The 13,096-nt window shown below is 42.1% G+C and overlaps 1 protein-coding gene across 7 annotated transcripts in view; it reads left to right on the forward strand.

The window, feature by feature from the left end:
- LOC108235232 (neuron navigator 1) overlaps positions 1-13,096 on the forward strand; it is an 80,803-nt gene that overhangs the window by 9,896 nt on the left and 57,811 nt on the right. For 6 of the 7 annotated variants that reach the window (XM_017415084.3, XM_017415087.3, XM_017415088.3 and 3 more), the window contains exon 5: positions 7,706-8,524. In XM_017415084.3, the coding sequence (XP_017270573.1) occupies positions 7,706-8,524 (819 nt within the window). Of the gene's footprint in view, positions 1-7,302; positions 7,468-7,705; positions 8,525-13,096 lie in introns of those variants that run through there. The other variant, XM_017415091.3, reaches the window with a different exon arrangement.

Raw genomic sequence — 13,096 nt, forward strand, 5'->3', positions numbered from 1 at the left:
CAAGAAAAAATACAATCTGAAATTCTCTATGGGCACTCTAAAAGTCTGTGTGTGTCTTTCTCAGACAATTGTGTACTATACAGACACTCAAGGATAATGGTTTTTTCTTTCTTTTTTTTTTTTTTTACTGAATATTCTGTCAAGAACAGTGAAATACTGAAACAAGCTTTCCAAAACCTACAATAAAGCATTTTGCTTGAATCCCAGCCATTTTCGCTCTCATTCACACCTTCACGCATGTGACCAAAACACTAAACATCACGCCTGTGAACCAGGCTTACAAAACCTCTAATGACCCTCTGGAGGGAACGGAGCAGGAGTAATTTGCGAGTGATTTCAGCTCGCACAAACCGAGCACCTTGCTGCATTTGAAAAGCTTGAAACTCCACACTTCTCTTTTGAATTGAAAAAGCTCCTCAGATGAGAAGCGAAACATGGTCAGCTACAGAAACAAAGACTAGTTGCCTTGTTTTAGAAATTCTTTTTATATTGCATTTTGTTCCTTGTACAATGTCTTCATTGACGTGATGCGACAATGCGACTACAGAGTTTACATTTTTATGCTAATGGTTTATCCTTTAGCATCCAAATCACAGGGAGTTTTGTTTCTTTTATGCTCTTCTGATGCCCCACTCATGTGGAATTGCTAGAATTTAGAAATTGTAACCACACAATGGGGGTTTATTAGCATTTCTGAGCTAAAGCCCTACCAGTGTTTTACACTTTAATTTGCTGTTACAAACATGTTAAACAGTAAAATTGCAGTTTACATGATTGGCTTTTTAATTTTTTTGTTACAAGCATGTTTTTTGTTAAAATACTTTTAAAACCCGGGGAACCAAAAACTTTGAGGTTTTGAAATAAAACTTTTTCTAGAATGAACTTTACTCAGATTGTCCCCATTTTGGATGCATATTAAAAAAAATAATCTAACAAATAAGTGTGTTCCTAAAATAATTATATTTAAAGCCTCACATATTGTGGTGTTAGTTTTAGACTGTAATACCAAGCTTCATTATCAGATACACATTTTTACTCACCTCAAGCAAGCTGTTGGTAACTTTCACTTTCACAACAAAGATATGTTTAATAATAAAAAAATAAATAAAATCACCTCGCACTTTGTAAGTGTCTTGTGTGGTATCCATTTTCTGCACATGGACAGTCTAATGAATAGCATTTCTTTAAACTCTACTAGATCTACTCTTAGACAGTGTGTAATCCTCTTTGGCCAATCTAATCAGAGGAAACATATGCCCGGTTGGCGTTGGACAGTGATGAGTGGTTTAGTAGCTCTCAGAAGATGATCGGATTTAAGATTGGATGAGATTATGCTCATCACTGGGAGTGAGGCAGTAATCACTGTTTATGCTTAAATGCCATGCTTGACCCCGACTGAACCCCACTTCAGGGTTTAGTTGTTTGAATTCAGTGCAGCTGCAGTTTAACACTTTGAGAAAACATTGTATGAAATCACAAATTTGACATGGTAGGTATCGCTTGTACTCCTTTGGATTTTTTTAAAATTACGCACTGCTGAAAGGCAAAGGCGGGATGATTATGTTTGTGTCCATGTGTCTCTGTTACCAAACGTTTAATGAAACTTGCAGAACATAACTATCGGGTGTACATTTACAACTGATCAATTTTTGGAGTCAGTTCAATTCAAGATGGCTGCCACAGCCAACTCACCTTAGAAAACACAAAGATGGTTTTAACTCAGTCAGTTTTAGAGATTATGAGCTGAAATTTTGTGTCCCAGTAGCTGAGACTGATTCCCAACACATATTCTGAGTGCTGACAGATTTAACAAGGTATTTGTTCAAAGTTTTTCATTTAGCTATTTGGAGTTAACTTTGTCTGTCTATTTGCAAAATATCTTATGAACCACTAGCTGGAATTTAATGAAACTTTTAGAAAATAATAATTTGATGTACCTCTACAAATGATTAACTCTTGGAGTCAACCCATGCCAAGATGGCTGTCACAGCCAACTGAACTTAGAAAACACTGAAATGGCTATAACTTAGTCAGTTTAATTAACTTTTAGGGTCAGTTCAACTAAAGATGGCTACCACAGCTACTTGACAATAGACAACATGAGATTAGCTGTAACTCAGTCAGATTTTCAGATATTGAGTTAAAATTTGATGTGGTAGTAGCTGGGAGTCATTCACTCACATACTTTGAACATCATGTCTTATGCTATTGCATGAGGTCTTATATGACTTTTTACAACTATTTTTAAGGTTTGACCAAAATGGGTCAAACCACTTCTGTCATTTCTCAACCTAAGATGATCTTAGTCTCAAACATTAGCACAAAAGGCGGCAGGTGAATTTTTTTCAACAAATGCTAGGCCTTTAACTAAATATGTACGACTGTACTGACTTTAGACACAAGCAGAAAAGCAAGAATGCATATGCACATGTGAATGAAACTATATGAATTCACACACACACATCTTTCCCATTCATCTGGCAATGTACTCAGACATAGCATCCATCTCCTTCTCCCCCCCCCCTCCTTCATTTTTCATCTCACTCTCCCCCCAGGGACATTTTCATCCAACGTAGGAAGCGAGGAGTAATGCAGAGTGGAATTACTGAGCAGGAGATGAAGGAGAGAAAGAACGGAGGGAAATGGGTGAATTGAAGAATGGGTGAATGATTATAAGCCCAATACCCTTCTTGACCTGTGCGGTGACTCCCAACGCAGTCAGTTCAATTAAGTCATTCATGTGTGTAACCTCTCAATGTGGGACAGCACGTGCACAGAAATGCACTTGTGAATGAAGCCACATAGACATCCATCCATCAAATTAATAACCCATGAAGGAACACACTCACATGCCAGAATATTAGCACATCCTGTAGGTTTAGAACATTTAACTTGCTCGCATATTTCTGTACGACTGGTACAGTTCGGTACCAAATCACACACAGTTATAAAACGCATGCGGCGCGCACACAACGCTGTAACCAGGCAACCATCGTCTGCAGCAAGGCATTGTGGGATACCCCTGGGAAGTGTGCTGAGAATGTCAACACAGGGGTGCCTGCGAGGGAGCGTCTACAAATACCTTTAAAAAACAGAGACACACATATATTCACTCACACACACGCACACGAAACAGATTTATTTTCTTCACATACTTGAGGGTTTTCAGGATGCCAGCTGATGTTTTCTCAGCTCTCAGCTGTTGCGTGATTCATGATGAGTGTGTGACAGCCGCCCCGGGACAGAGTGGTGGTTTTGGTCAGTTTACCATTTGTGTCTCAGGATTTGGGTGTTAGTATGACTGATGTGGTCTCAACTATTGTCATCGATAGCTGAATAGCTGGAATGCTTGAGCCTGTGACTCATGAGTGCATCATCACCGCTAAAGATTTCTCACTGTGGAGAAAGTCCCTCTGCTTGTCAGGCAGACAATTTTACTCCAAAATAGGAAGCCACGTATATTGTACGACTCAATCAGATTACCGCTTCAATGTTTTGTGTATAAACAGGACATCAGTAACCATGTCATTGTGTCGGTGCGATTCGATCATGTGGGTGTGTGTCACTCTGACTATTCCCTTGTGTAGATGTGTGTCATGGTGTTGTGTTCTTCATTGTGTCCTGTGTAGCGCATGTGTTAGCGTGTTAGCAGACGTAGCAGGCGTGGAGAAGCAATGAGGCAGGATATCCCTTCTCTGCATTACACACTTCCTTTGCTCCTCTGGCTCACACATGCTGAGATCCTTCCTCTTCCATTTTCTTCTTCCTCTTCTCACTTTTCTTATCCCTTTGTCATCTGATTCCAAAAACTCTTACGGTCTCCGTCCTCTTGTTTCCCTACATTAGGGGCACGTTTAGTTGCTCCTTTTCTGTCACTCTTCCTCACTTCTACATCAAATTTTCACTTGTCTTTAGATCGACTTTTGTTCTCATACAAAAAAACAGCCAAACAAAAGGAACCAAGAGGGGGTAGGTGGCAACAGGGAGTGGGTGAAAGTGAGAGCGCATGCCATCTGCTAAGCCCATCGAGAACCATTCTTCTCAAAGTTTAAGAAGCTGTGAAGCATTTAGTTACATCCAAATCTGTAGTGCTACTCACTTCTCTCAGTAATTTTCCTTTTAACCTCCTAAGACCCTGTGTACTCATATGGAGACATTGCATTTAAAAAAATGCACACCAAACAATAGCTTGGGTCTCAGGAGGTAGGCTGGAGGCCTTATTTTTAATAACTTTGTAAACATATATAAAATAAGCTACACACTGTCTCTGAGTCAGTCCCACTTCACATGACTGCTCTGTTGAATTAAAAGCCTATGATTATTTTGTGTTGACAAATGACAGTGTTGTAGATGTTTTGGACAAACCTTCAAAATATTGGTCTGCACAATCTTACAGGGTATTGCAAAATGTCAGACTCAGAGTATGTATGGTGAATGACTCTCAGCTACTAGCATATCAGATTTTAGCTCAATATCTGTAAAACTGATTGAATTGTAGTCATTTTTGTGCTTTCTACAGTAAATTAGCAAGAGAGGCCATCTTGAGCTGGGTTGGTTCCAAGAGTTAAACATTTGTTTTACATTCAATGATTACATTTTGTGAGTTTCTTTAAAATTTGCCCAGTGGTTTATGAGATATGCATTATCTCATGAACATTATTGCCTGTCTTTTGGGGGCTTTTTCGTTTTCTACTATTTTGCCCATCCCTTTGTCTCTGCTTCGGTTTCAAACTTCGCTAACACTGTCGTTATTCATCCCAATACCTCTTTTTACCTGACTGTCGTTTGGCTTTTCTTAATGTTTTCCTAATGTGTCTTCACATATTTATGGAACGTTTTACATCTTTAGCAAATTTCCAAAGATTTCAGCCACAGTGGTCAGCCCACAGAAGCACTCACACACACACACACACACACAGACACACACACACACCCCCCAAACATGTCTGAGGCTGCTACGTGCTGAATGCAAGGGCTAATACTGAGGACTGGCACTCATCACACTCCGAAACTACAAGCTGCTTTGATGTGAGGCCAGATTGCTCAGGTCTGTGAGCCTGCTGCATATATGAGTGTGTGTGTGTGAGTGTTTGTAGAGTTCAATACTAAGTAGACAGAGAGAGGGAGAAAATGTACTGTTTGTTTACATCCGCCGTATATTAAAGTGATTAGACTGTGGAGCCAGAGAGACGAGCGCTTCAACAAACAAGTGGCTGTGTGCCGTTGAAACACACTTTACCTGCGTGTGTAGATGCTTTCAGAGGCATTGACGCATGTCTTTGCTCCAGTGCATCTGTGCACCACACAGACCCGCCTTGTATGTGGTCACTTAGTTTTGACTAACTTTAATCCCTCATCAGGGAAGTATAAGAGCTGATGTACAGCACCCGTTCACCTTAAATTACACCCCTCATCCCCTCTGAATGGCCTGCTACCAGCTCCCAGAGCCCATATAACTGTCACCCTACAGCTCTGGCTTCACTGTGGCATTACCACCTCAACATTGGTCCTTTATTAAAGCTAGCTGCTTCTAATTAATTACTTTGCCCTTTGCACAATAAAACAGCCAATGTGTCTTTTCCTGTACTTAACTCCTGCGTTACACACACTCATTCAAGGCCGAATGAATGTGCGGTTGGGGGCAAAAGTGGGCTCTATATGGTTATGTGTTTCAGTGCCATTTATAGAGTTCAGCTGAAGCCAGTTTGAGTCGTTTTTAAATCACCTCTCTAACACGGAGGTGGAATGTGAGCAAACAGAACACGGCTTGTTTTCATTTGGGTTTAGTGGTAACCGATTTATGCAAATACAGCAGAAAACAGCCTGCTTGTTTGATACTTGTAGGCCTGATAACATCATGGCTGCAGGCATCGCTGCTTGCATACAAGAGAAAGTAGACTGCACTGATGGTAATGCACCTAAGATGTGAACGTTTTGTCAGTTAGATGACCAGTACACAGCCAGGATCCATTAGTGCACAAAACTGTATTGTTTATATAGTTGTTTACTGATTACACATGGATTGTTATTCACTTAAAGTTCCTTTTATACTCTGGCAGCATTATTATAGGACAATCAAGTACAATACGTGATCTTGTGCTAACCTAAAACATGCCTGATTTGGTTTTATTTATTGTAATCATTGCTGAGAGCTAACCAAGTCCCTCAACTGGAGCTCCATAGCTTCTCTAGGCCTGTCTCATCAATGTGACACTCTGGAAGAGAAAGACCAATGCACACACACGCACACACACACACACACACACACACACACAATTATATATAGACAAAAATATACACTCCTAGATCCATTCATACACCCACATGGACCCGTTTGTTTGTTTGTTTTTCTGTTGTGCTGCAGGGATGCATTGTAGAGTGTGATTAATCTATATAATAGCATCTGTATTAAGTGGGTGGGGCATACTGGTAAGAAGGGAAATGAGGAGATTAAAAAAAAAAAGAAGAAGATGAAGGTTGCGTGAGGCAGGTGGGGTTATGTGCTGATTATTTCGGTGTCTGTTGGATTCTAATTGCAGCATATTTAATGACATGCGTGTCTTGTTTTACAGATGATTTCACTCCAATTATTGATGGCGATTCAAAAGTGTGACTGTGACTGAATTACTTATTTAATGAAGATATTTAATAATTAAGTGGAGGTTTATTTGGTTGACCTGAGGGTGAATCAAATAATCCAAGATCTAATGAGTCATTCTCAGCTGTATCCTGCATAAATATGCTTTGTTTTCTCTTTAGTTTTTTTTTTCTGTTTCTTTTTTTTTTTTTTACTTTGTGTTTTTGTTCCTTGTTAAAATGAAAGAACAAGAACAAAGAGATTTTCGGGGAAATTATTTCAAGGGGGAAACTGACTCAAAAAGGATGTGCTTAAATAGAGGGCTGTTATTGCAAAACAAATACACGGAAAAGGCTGAGTTTACGCGGGATGCTGAAAATTTCTTGTCGAGCCCTTATGTTCACACTTACCGACGGGCAGCATAACACTGCAGTGTGTGTGTGTGTTTCAAACAGAGGATGGAGTGGTGAATCAGCCAGTGGGAGGAGAGACAGAACGAGAGACAACAAGAACGAAGGAAGGAGGGAAGGAAGGAAGGAAGGAAGGAAGGAAGGAAGGAAAGAAAGAGGAGGAGGAAGGAGAGGGAGGGTGAATGAGCTGGCAGGGAGGGGGGAGAGTGAGCAAAGCAGTGAGTGAGGGAGAGGCAGAGGGAGGAGAGAACGAGGAGGTGGGGGGGAGGATGTTGCTGCTGCTGCTGCGACTGTTTCTCCTGTCAGTCGGCTGCTGCTTGCCTGGCGAACAGGAGGGAGCACAGAAAGAAGCAGAAAGGGGACAGAGAGGTATAGGACGGTCTGTTTCTCTGTCTGTGTGGCCCAGGAAGCTGCAGACACATTCTTAGCAAGTGGATTTTAAAACTGGACACAGATCTGCACATCCATGGATTATCAGCAGTGAGTAAGGCTGTGACTTTACTAACATTTGTTTCAGCAGAGGGGAGAACCCACAGTCTCACACTGCAGGGAGTCTGCCTCAGTCATAACCCAGGGGTATAAAGGGTGCGCAAACTAGACAGTCTTTGTGTCACTACACATGTTTTTGTCCCCCTTCCCCTTCCTCCCGTTCTTTCAGTCTGCTGGTGTGTGTGTTTCCGTGAGTGTGTCACTGATGCTGTTGCTTGGCTCTTTGCAGGAGGGATGCTGGAGGCTAATGTGGCTAACATTAGCATGACAGCTAAGCCCAAAGAACTGGACCTGAGGTCTGCAGCTGTCTCCTGCCAGGACACTTCAACCCAGGCCATGGCCTCCAGAAAGCCACAGGTCAAGCCTTCTGCTTTGCCCCAGGGGCCTTCGCGTCCCTCGGGGTCAGAGCTCAAGGTGTACCGGCCCACCTCTGGATCTATCCCCATTCCGATCCCCAATCCTTCCAGGCTCCGCAAGCAGCGGTCGCTTGGCAACTTGTGTGTGCTCACTGACGCTGAGAAGAAGCTGCACCTGTACCAGTCTCCTCGATGGAAAGATGATACGAGCCGACCTGGCACAGGAACAAACAAAGCAGGCCAGACCAAGACATGTCAGGCTGGTGGTGGGAGACCACCTCTCTCCCGGACACTTTCAAAGTCAGAACAGTCTCTGTTTCAGGGGAAGCCCAAATCATTAGCCTCTCCAGCTGTAACACCAAGTGTGGGTAAGCCGAGTCGAATTCCTGCACCTGGTAAACCACGGGGACCCTATGCTGAGGTCAAGCCCATCAGCAAGACCTCCGAGTCCGGCCAGAGTGCAGACACAGACCCTGCTGATCTCCCTCTTAAAATCAGCGAGGCTGGGAGTACTGGAACTAACGGCAAGAAAACAGGGGAAAAGGGCAGATCTGGAGCTCAGATAGCAGAGGAAAAGAAGGAGAGGAAGGGGACAGAGGGAGAAGATGACAAGAGCTTTCTAAAGGTGGATCCAGAGTTAGTTGTGACAGTTCTGGGAGATCTGGAACAGCTGCTCTTCAGTCAAATGCTGGGTAAGTCTGCTTTATTCTCCTCTCATCTCCCACACCCAAACCTGTTCTTTTAGCTCCTGCTACATCCAGGAGCAGCATGGTGCTCCATAGCTCAGCTGAAGTCAGCGTTTCGAGAAAGCTGACATTGTTTTGCTGTTCTTTTATTAGCCAGCAATGGAGTGTTTTGTCCTCGTCTCAACTGACCCACTGCCACAGTGAGCTAGATTTACATGAACCCATGAAATAAACCCCTCATCATCTCTTATTCTGCCTCCATCATTTTCTCTTTCAGCATTTCCTTTATCAGTCTTGCTGAAATGGGAGCATATTTTAAAATTAAAAGCAGGTGTCAGTAATAAATATTAAGCCCACATCGGCACATGCAGAAGTTAAGAGTCAGATCATCCTGTTTCTGCACGTCTGATGGCTCGGGCCAAAATCAGTCATTCGTTAATAAAGGCCGTGTGAGTGGGGCTGGTGGGGAGTGTGTTTTCGTTCGGTAAATAAAGAGGCAGCACGTTGAGCCAGGCTCTGCTCACAGTGAGCCACATATTTAGCTTCGCAACACCCCCTTTCCTCCCTCTCTCTCCCTCCAACTCTATTGATCGCCGGGCCACGGACAGATGGTCACTATCCACCCTGCCCCGCTCCCACCTCCTCCTCCTCTCTGTTACTGAGGGCAACGTGTAGGAGGGCAGAGTGGAATCTGAGCGGGTGGTGGCACGAGCAGGTATAGTCATTCACTGCGCACATAAACGTGTCGTGGGAGTGAAGGGAAGGACCGGGACGCATTACACATTCCAAGTTACTGTGATGAACGATGACTGAGGTTCGAACTAATAGGTCAAACTGGGGTTCAAATCATAATCTGTCATCCATTATTCACAGACACGCTCTGCCTTTTTATCCTTCCCTCTCACTGGGGGCAGATAGCATCAAATAGTGCTTGAGATGGGAAGACAATGGTGCAGCAGGTCATTATATCTGAGCTGATGGGAAGAAATCATTTTCTGCTCATCATCAAACCTCCCTTCATCTTCCTCTACTCTCCACATTTTCTCATTCTCTCTTAACCAGCGTGCAGTGTGAAGCACAGCCCCAAATCGCAGCCAGAATGACCTTGCTCCTGAAGCCCTCTCTGTGTGTTTGTGCAATGCTTGCTGTTTTGTGTGTGTATACAGTGTGTGTGACCTTGTTGGGAAGTTGCTGGCCACACCAAGCGGTTGAAAACAGAAAGGAGCACAGAGAACAGAAGAACCATGCAAGCGCTGAGGTTTATAAGAGAAATGGAAAAGGCAGGCCTAATAATATAGTCAGTTAAACAAGGGAAGACTGCAAAAATATATAGCTACAAGCAGCAGTGATTAAGCTTCAGCTAAGCAGCAGACACTTTTACTATGAGCATTTGTTGACTTCAGTGAAAATTTATCCATTTGTTTGCTGTTACATTGTTGGCAGATTGAACTTAGTCACCAGGAGACTAACTGAATCACTGACTCCACCAGTGGAATAAATGGTTGGCAAACACTGAGGCAAACATATCACCAGCACAGAACAATCTAAAAACACTCATTATTTGGCACATATGAGCTTGTATATAAAGCAAGTCAGTGAAATTAGTTAGTTAGTCATAAATTTGGGATAGATATTTGGGACTTGGTTTTAAATGTTTGCAAATTGTTCAGTTTTTGACCCAAACTCATTTAAGCAACAAAATTAAATAACAAAACAAGTAGAATTTAAAAGAAAAATGCTGTAGAGTTTCTGTAACATGGAGCAATATATCCACTCACCTACAGTAAACGTCCTGGATTCCCGCAGGTCACCGGACATTTCTCTGGGTCATCACCACAATCTCCCAGAGATGTATCACAGAAACCACAACATATGTACAGGATATTGAGTGTGGGTGTGCACTCATGTAATTTTTCATGTGTGTGTTGCAGAGAGGTTAATTGTAATTTGCCCTGTAGCTTGAAGCTGTGGGCTCATCTTTTATTGTATCTGCTTCTCCATTTCCGGCGGGACGCTCAGCTAATTGCGTTTTGCTCTGTGCACTCTGCTGTAGGAAGAGAGAGCGCTGATGCTCAATGGATCATTTCAGGTGATCCACACCTTCGTTTTTTTTTACATCCAACCAAAACCTCTCACATTCTGCCTTCTAGTAAAACAAATATACCCCTGCTGAACGCTATTCTACACATTTATAAATGATAATAAACTGATTCGTTCCGTTTGAAGCCACATTGTGGCTTTTACTGAGAATAAAAGATGTGTCTGCATCTTGTTCATTTCATACTGTGTGACATCCAGCAACATCCTCTGTGACAGTGTCCTTTTAAGATTAGCCTGCAGTGGTGAATAAATACAACAAAGAATGCCATCTGAGGATACATAACCCAAGACCATCATCTGTGGAACTAAAATATATAACTCCCTTCCCACACACAGTGGCAGACAATGAGAAAAGAAGCCAATTCTGGATATTTCAGAGTTAGGATTAGTGCCTATGTGTTTTTTTTAAATAATCTGACATACATGTTTTGACCACTCGGCAATAAGAAGCTTTTTGTTTATTGGATCAACTACTTATGTGTTCAAAGGAACCTGATCTAAATTTTAAGAGGTAATTTTTTTTTTATTTTCAAAATCTTGACATTAAAGTTAGAGCTGTGCAATATAGCAAATATCTATCATCTTCACAATAGCAATGTGACCAAAATCAGTATAGTAATGGACTATGTGACCTGCAAAACGGTGCTATTAATTGTCAACCATTTATGTTTTGCACACCAGTAATATATTGGACAAATTGAATGGACTCTCACTGCCCTGCATTCCTACACCTGGCTTAGATGATAGTGGTCAAGATGGTAAAACATATGGAGAGGATAGCAAGTTGAACTGAAAGCAACACAATTCAAGTTGCTAGGATGACCACGTCCTGGATCACTGAGTATCTACACCAGCATGTTGTTGGGAGCATCATAATATAGGAAGAAAAAGAAAGCAATGAGCAAAATGTGGGTTTATTGAATCTGATATTGTTATTGCAATGTTTAATTTTTAATTAAAGGCTTTCTATCTTTGAAGGAATGAATATCCTCTGTCGCTTTGCCATGCCAAAGTTTTAAATATTTGGTTGGTCGAATCTTAAAAAAATAACGTAATATCGCAATCCCATGCTATACAGGGAGATGACCCGCTCAGAGTAGATGTTGAGGAGACTTTCAGCGTCTGTAACTTCAAATTTGAGCTCAATATTTGTAAACTTGACTGAGTTACAACCTTTTTTGTGTTGGATAATGTTGATTAGCTGTTGTAGCCTGTTTGAATTGGGTTGACTCCAAAAATGATTCAGCTGTAGCTTTACATCAAATTAATATTTTATGAAAGTTTCATTATAATTTATCCAGTGAGTCATGAGCTATTTTGCTAACAGACAAACAAACACTCACAAAGGTTCAGGCAAATACATAATCGCCCTCTTTTCATGGCGGCAGGTGATAACAATAATTTTGCTGTTGCATGTTTTAAAGTTTGGACCGAGAAAATGATGAACACCACTTGTGAAATTCTGCCAGTAAAAAGAGCAAACCTGTGAATTATGCTCCACATATGCTGCAATAGCAGTCTGAAGCGCCGAACCTCAGATGTTCACCTCTAATGACTCCTCCTGGTCCCATCCAGCATCCCATAATGAGGTGTGTTTGACAGGGTAAGCTCCCTGAAGCATCGGACTTTCCCAGCATGGGGCGGGCACAGTTTAGAGCGAATCCTAGCTAAGACGCCAACCAAGCTTCCGGATTAAACCTCGCATAAAGATAATGAGGAAAATGCAACCCTTATTCCACTAATCACAGATCTATCACCCCGGAAAAGGGCAACCATGCGGACTAAAACAAATTAAAGATTAAAGCCGTCAGGACATCTGTTTGGTTACAGATTTGGCGATGTAGGGTGGAAGCTTGGAGATGTTGTGTGGTCTTGGCCGAGATCGTCATCACGTGTATCAAAAATCAATCAAAAGAACATAATGTGACTCATGGATGCTCATTAAAGCCGCCCTGACTAAATGTTCTTGTTCTTTAGTTTGACTTTGAATTGTGCGGGTGTGTGGGCATATTTGAGTGGTTGACAGTTCCTGCTGTATTTGCACCAGCTGTCTGTGGAATAATAAACCCTTCGGAGAAAATCGACAAAGCTTTGAAAAGAAGGCGCACACGCATGTTCAAAGGCACTGAAGGGGAAATATGGTCAAAGCGCTGCAGCTTCCTCAGTCTAAAGGATGAAATGTGTGCCATATCCAGTCCCTGATACGCTCTCCTGTCTATACCCGCCCCTGTATTTATCCTTTCTGGTATTTTTCACACTCAGTTTCTCCATTGTGACCAGAGTGCTGAGTCTCTAATGTGATGCGGGTGCGGTCAGAGCTGCCGGTTCTGCCCCGGGCTTTGCTGAGTGAAGAATTCATGACACTCATCCTTTAATCAAAGAGTGAGAAGGCAAATAAACACAAAGGAAGAGGTGAAGAATACATTTCTCTCCTTATGTCTCCTTCTTTTTTTGGCTCTGATGTGAGTTGACAGCCAG

This window comes from Kryptolebias marmoratus, linkage group LG8 (genome assembly GCF_001649575.2).
Source record: "Kryptolebias marmoratus isolate JLee-2015 linkage group LG8, ASM164957v2, whole genome shotgun sequence".
NCBI lineage: Eukaryota > Metazoa > Chordata > Actinopteri > Cyprinodontiformes > Rivulidae > Kryptolebias > Kryptolebias marmoratus.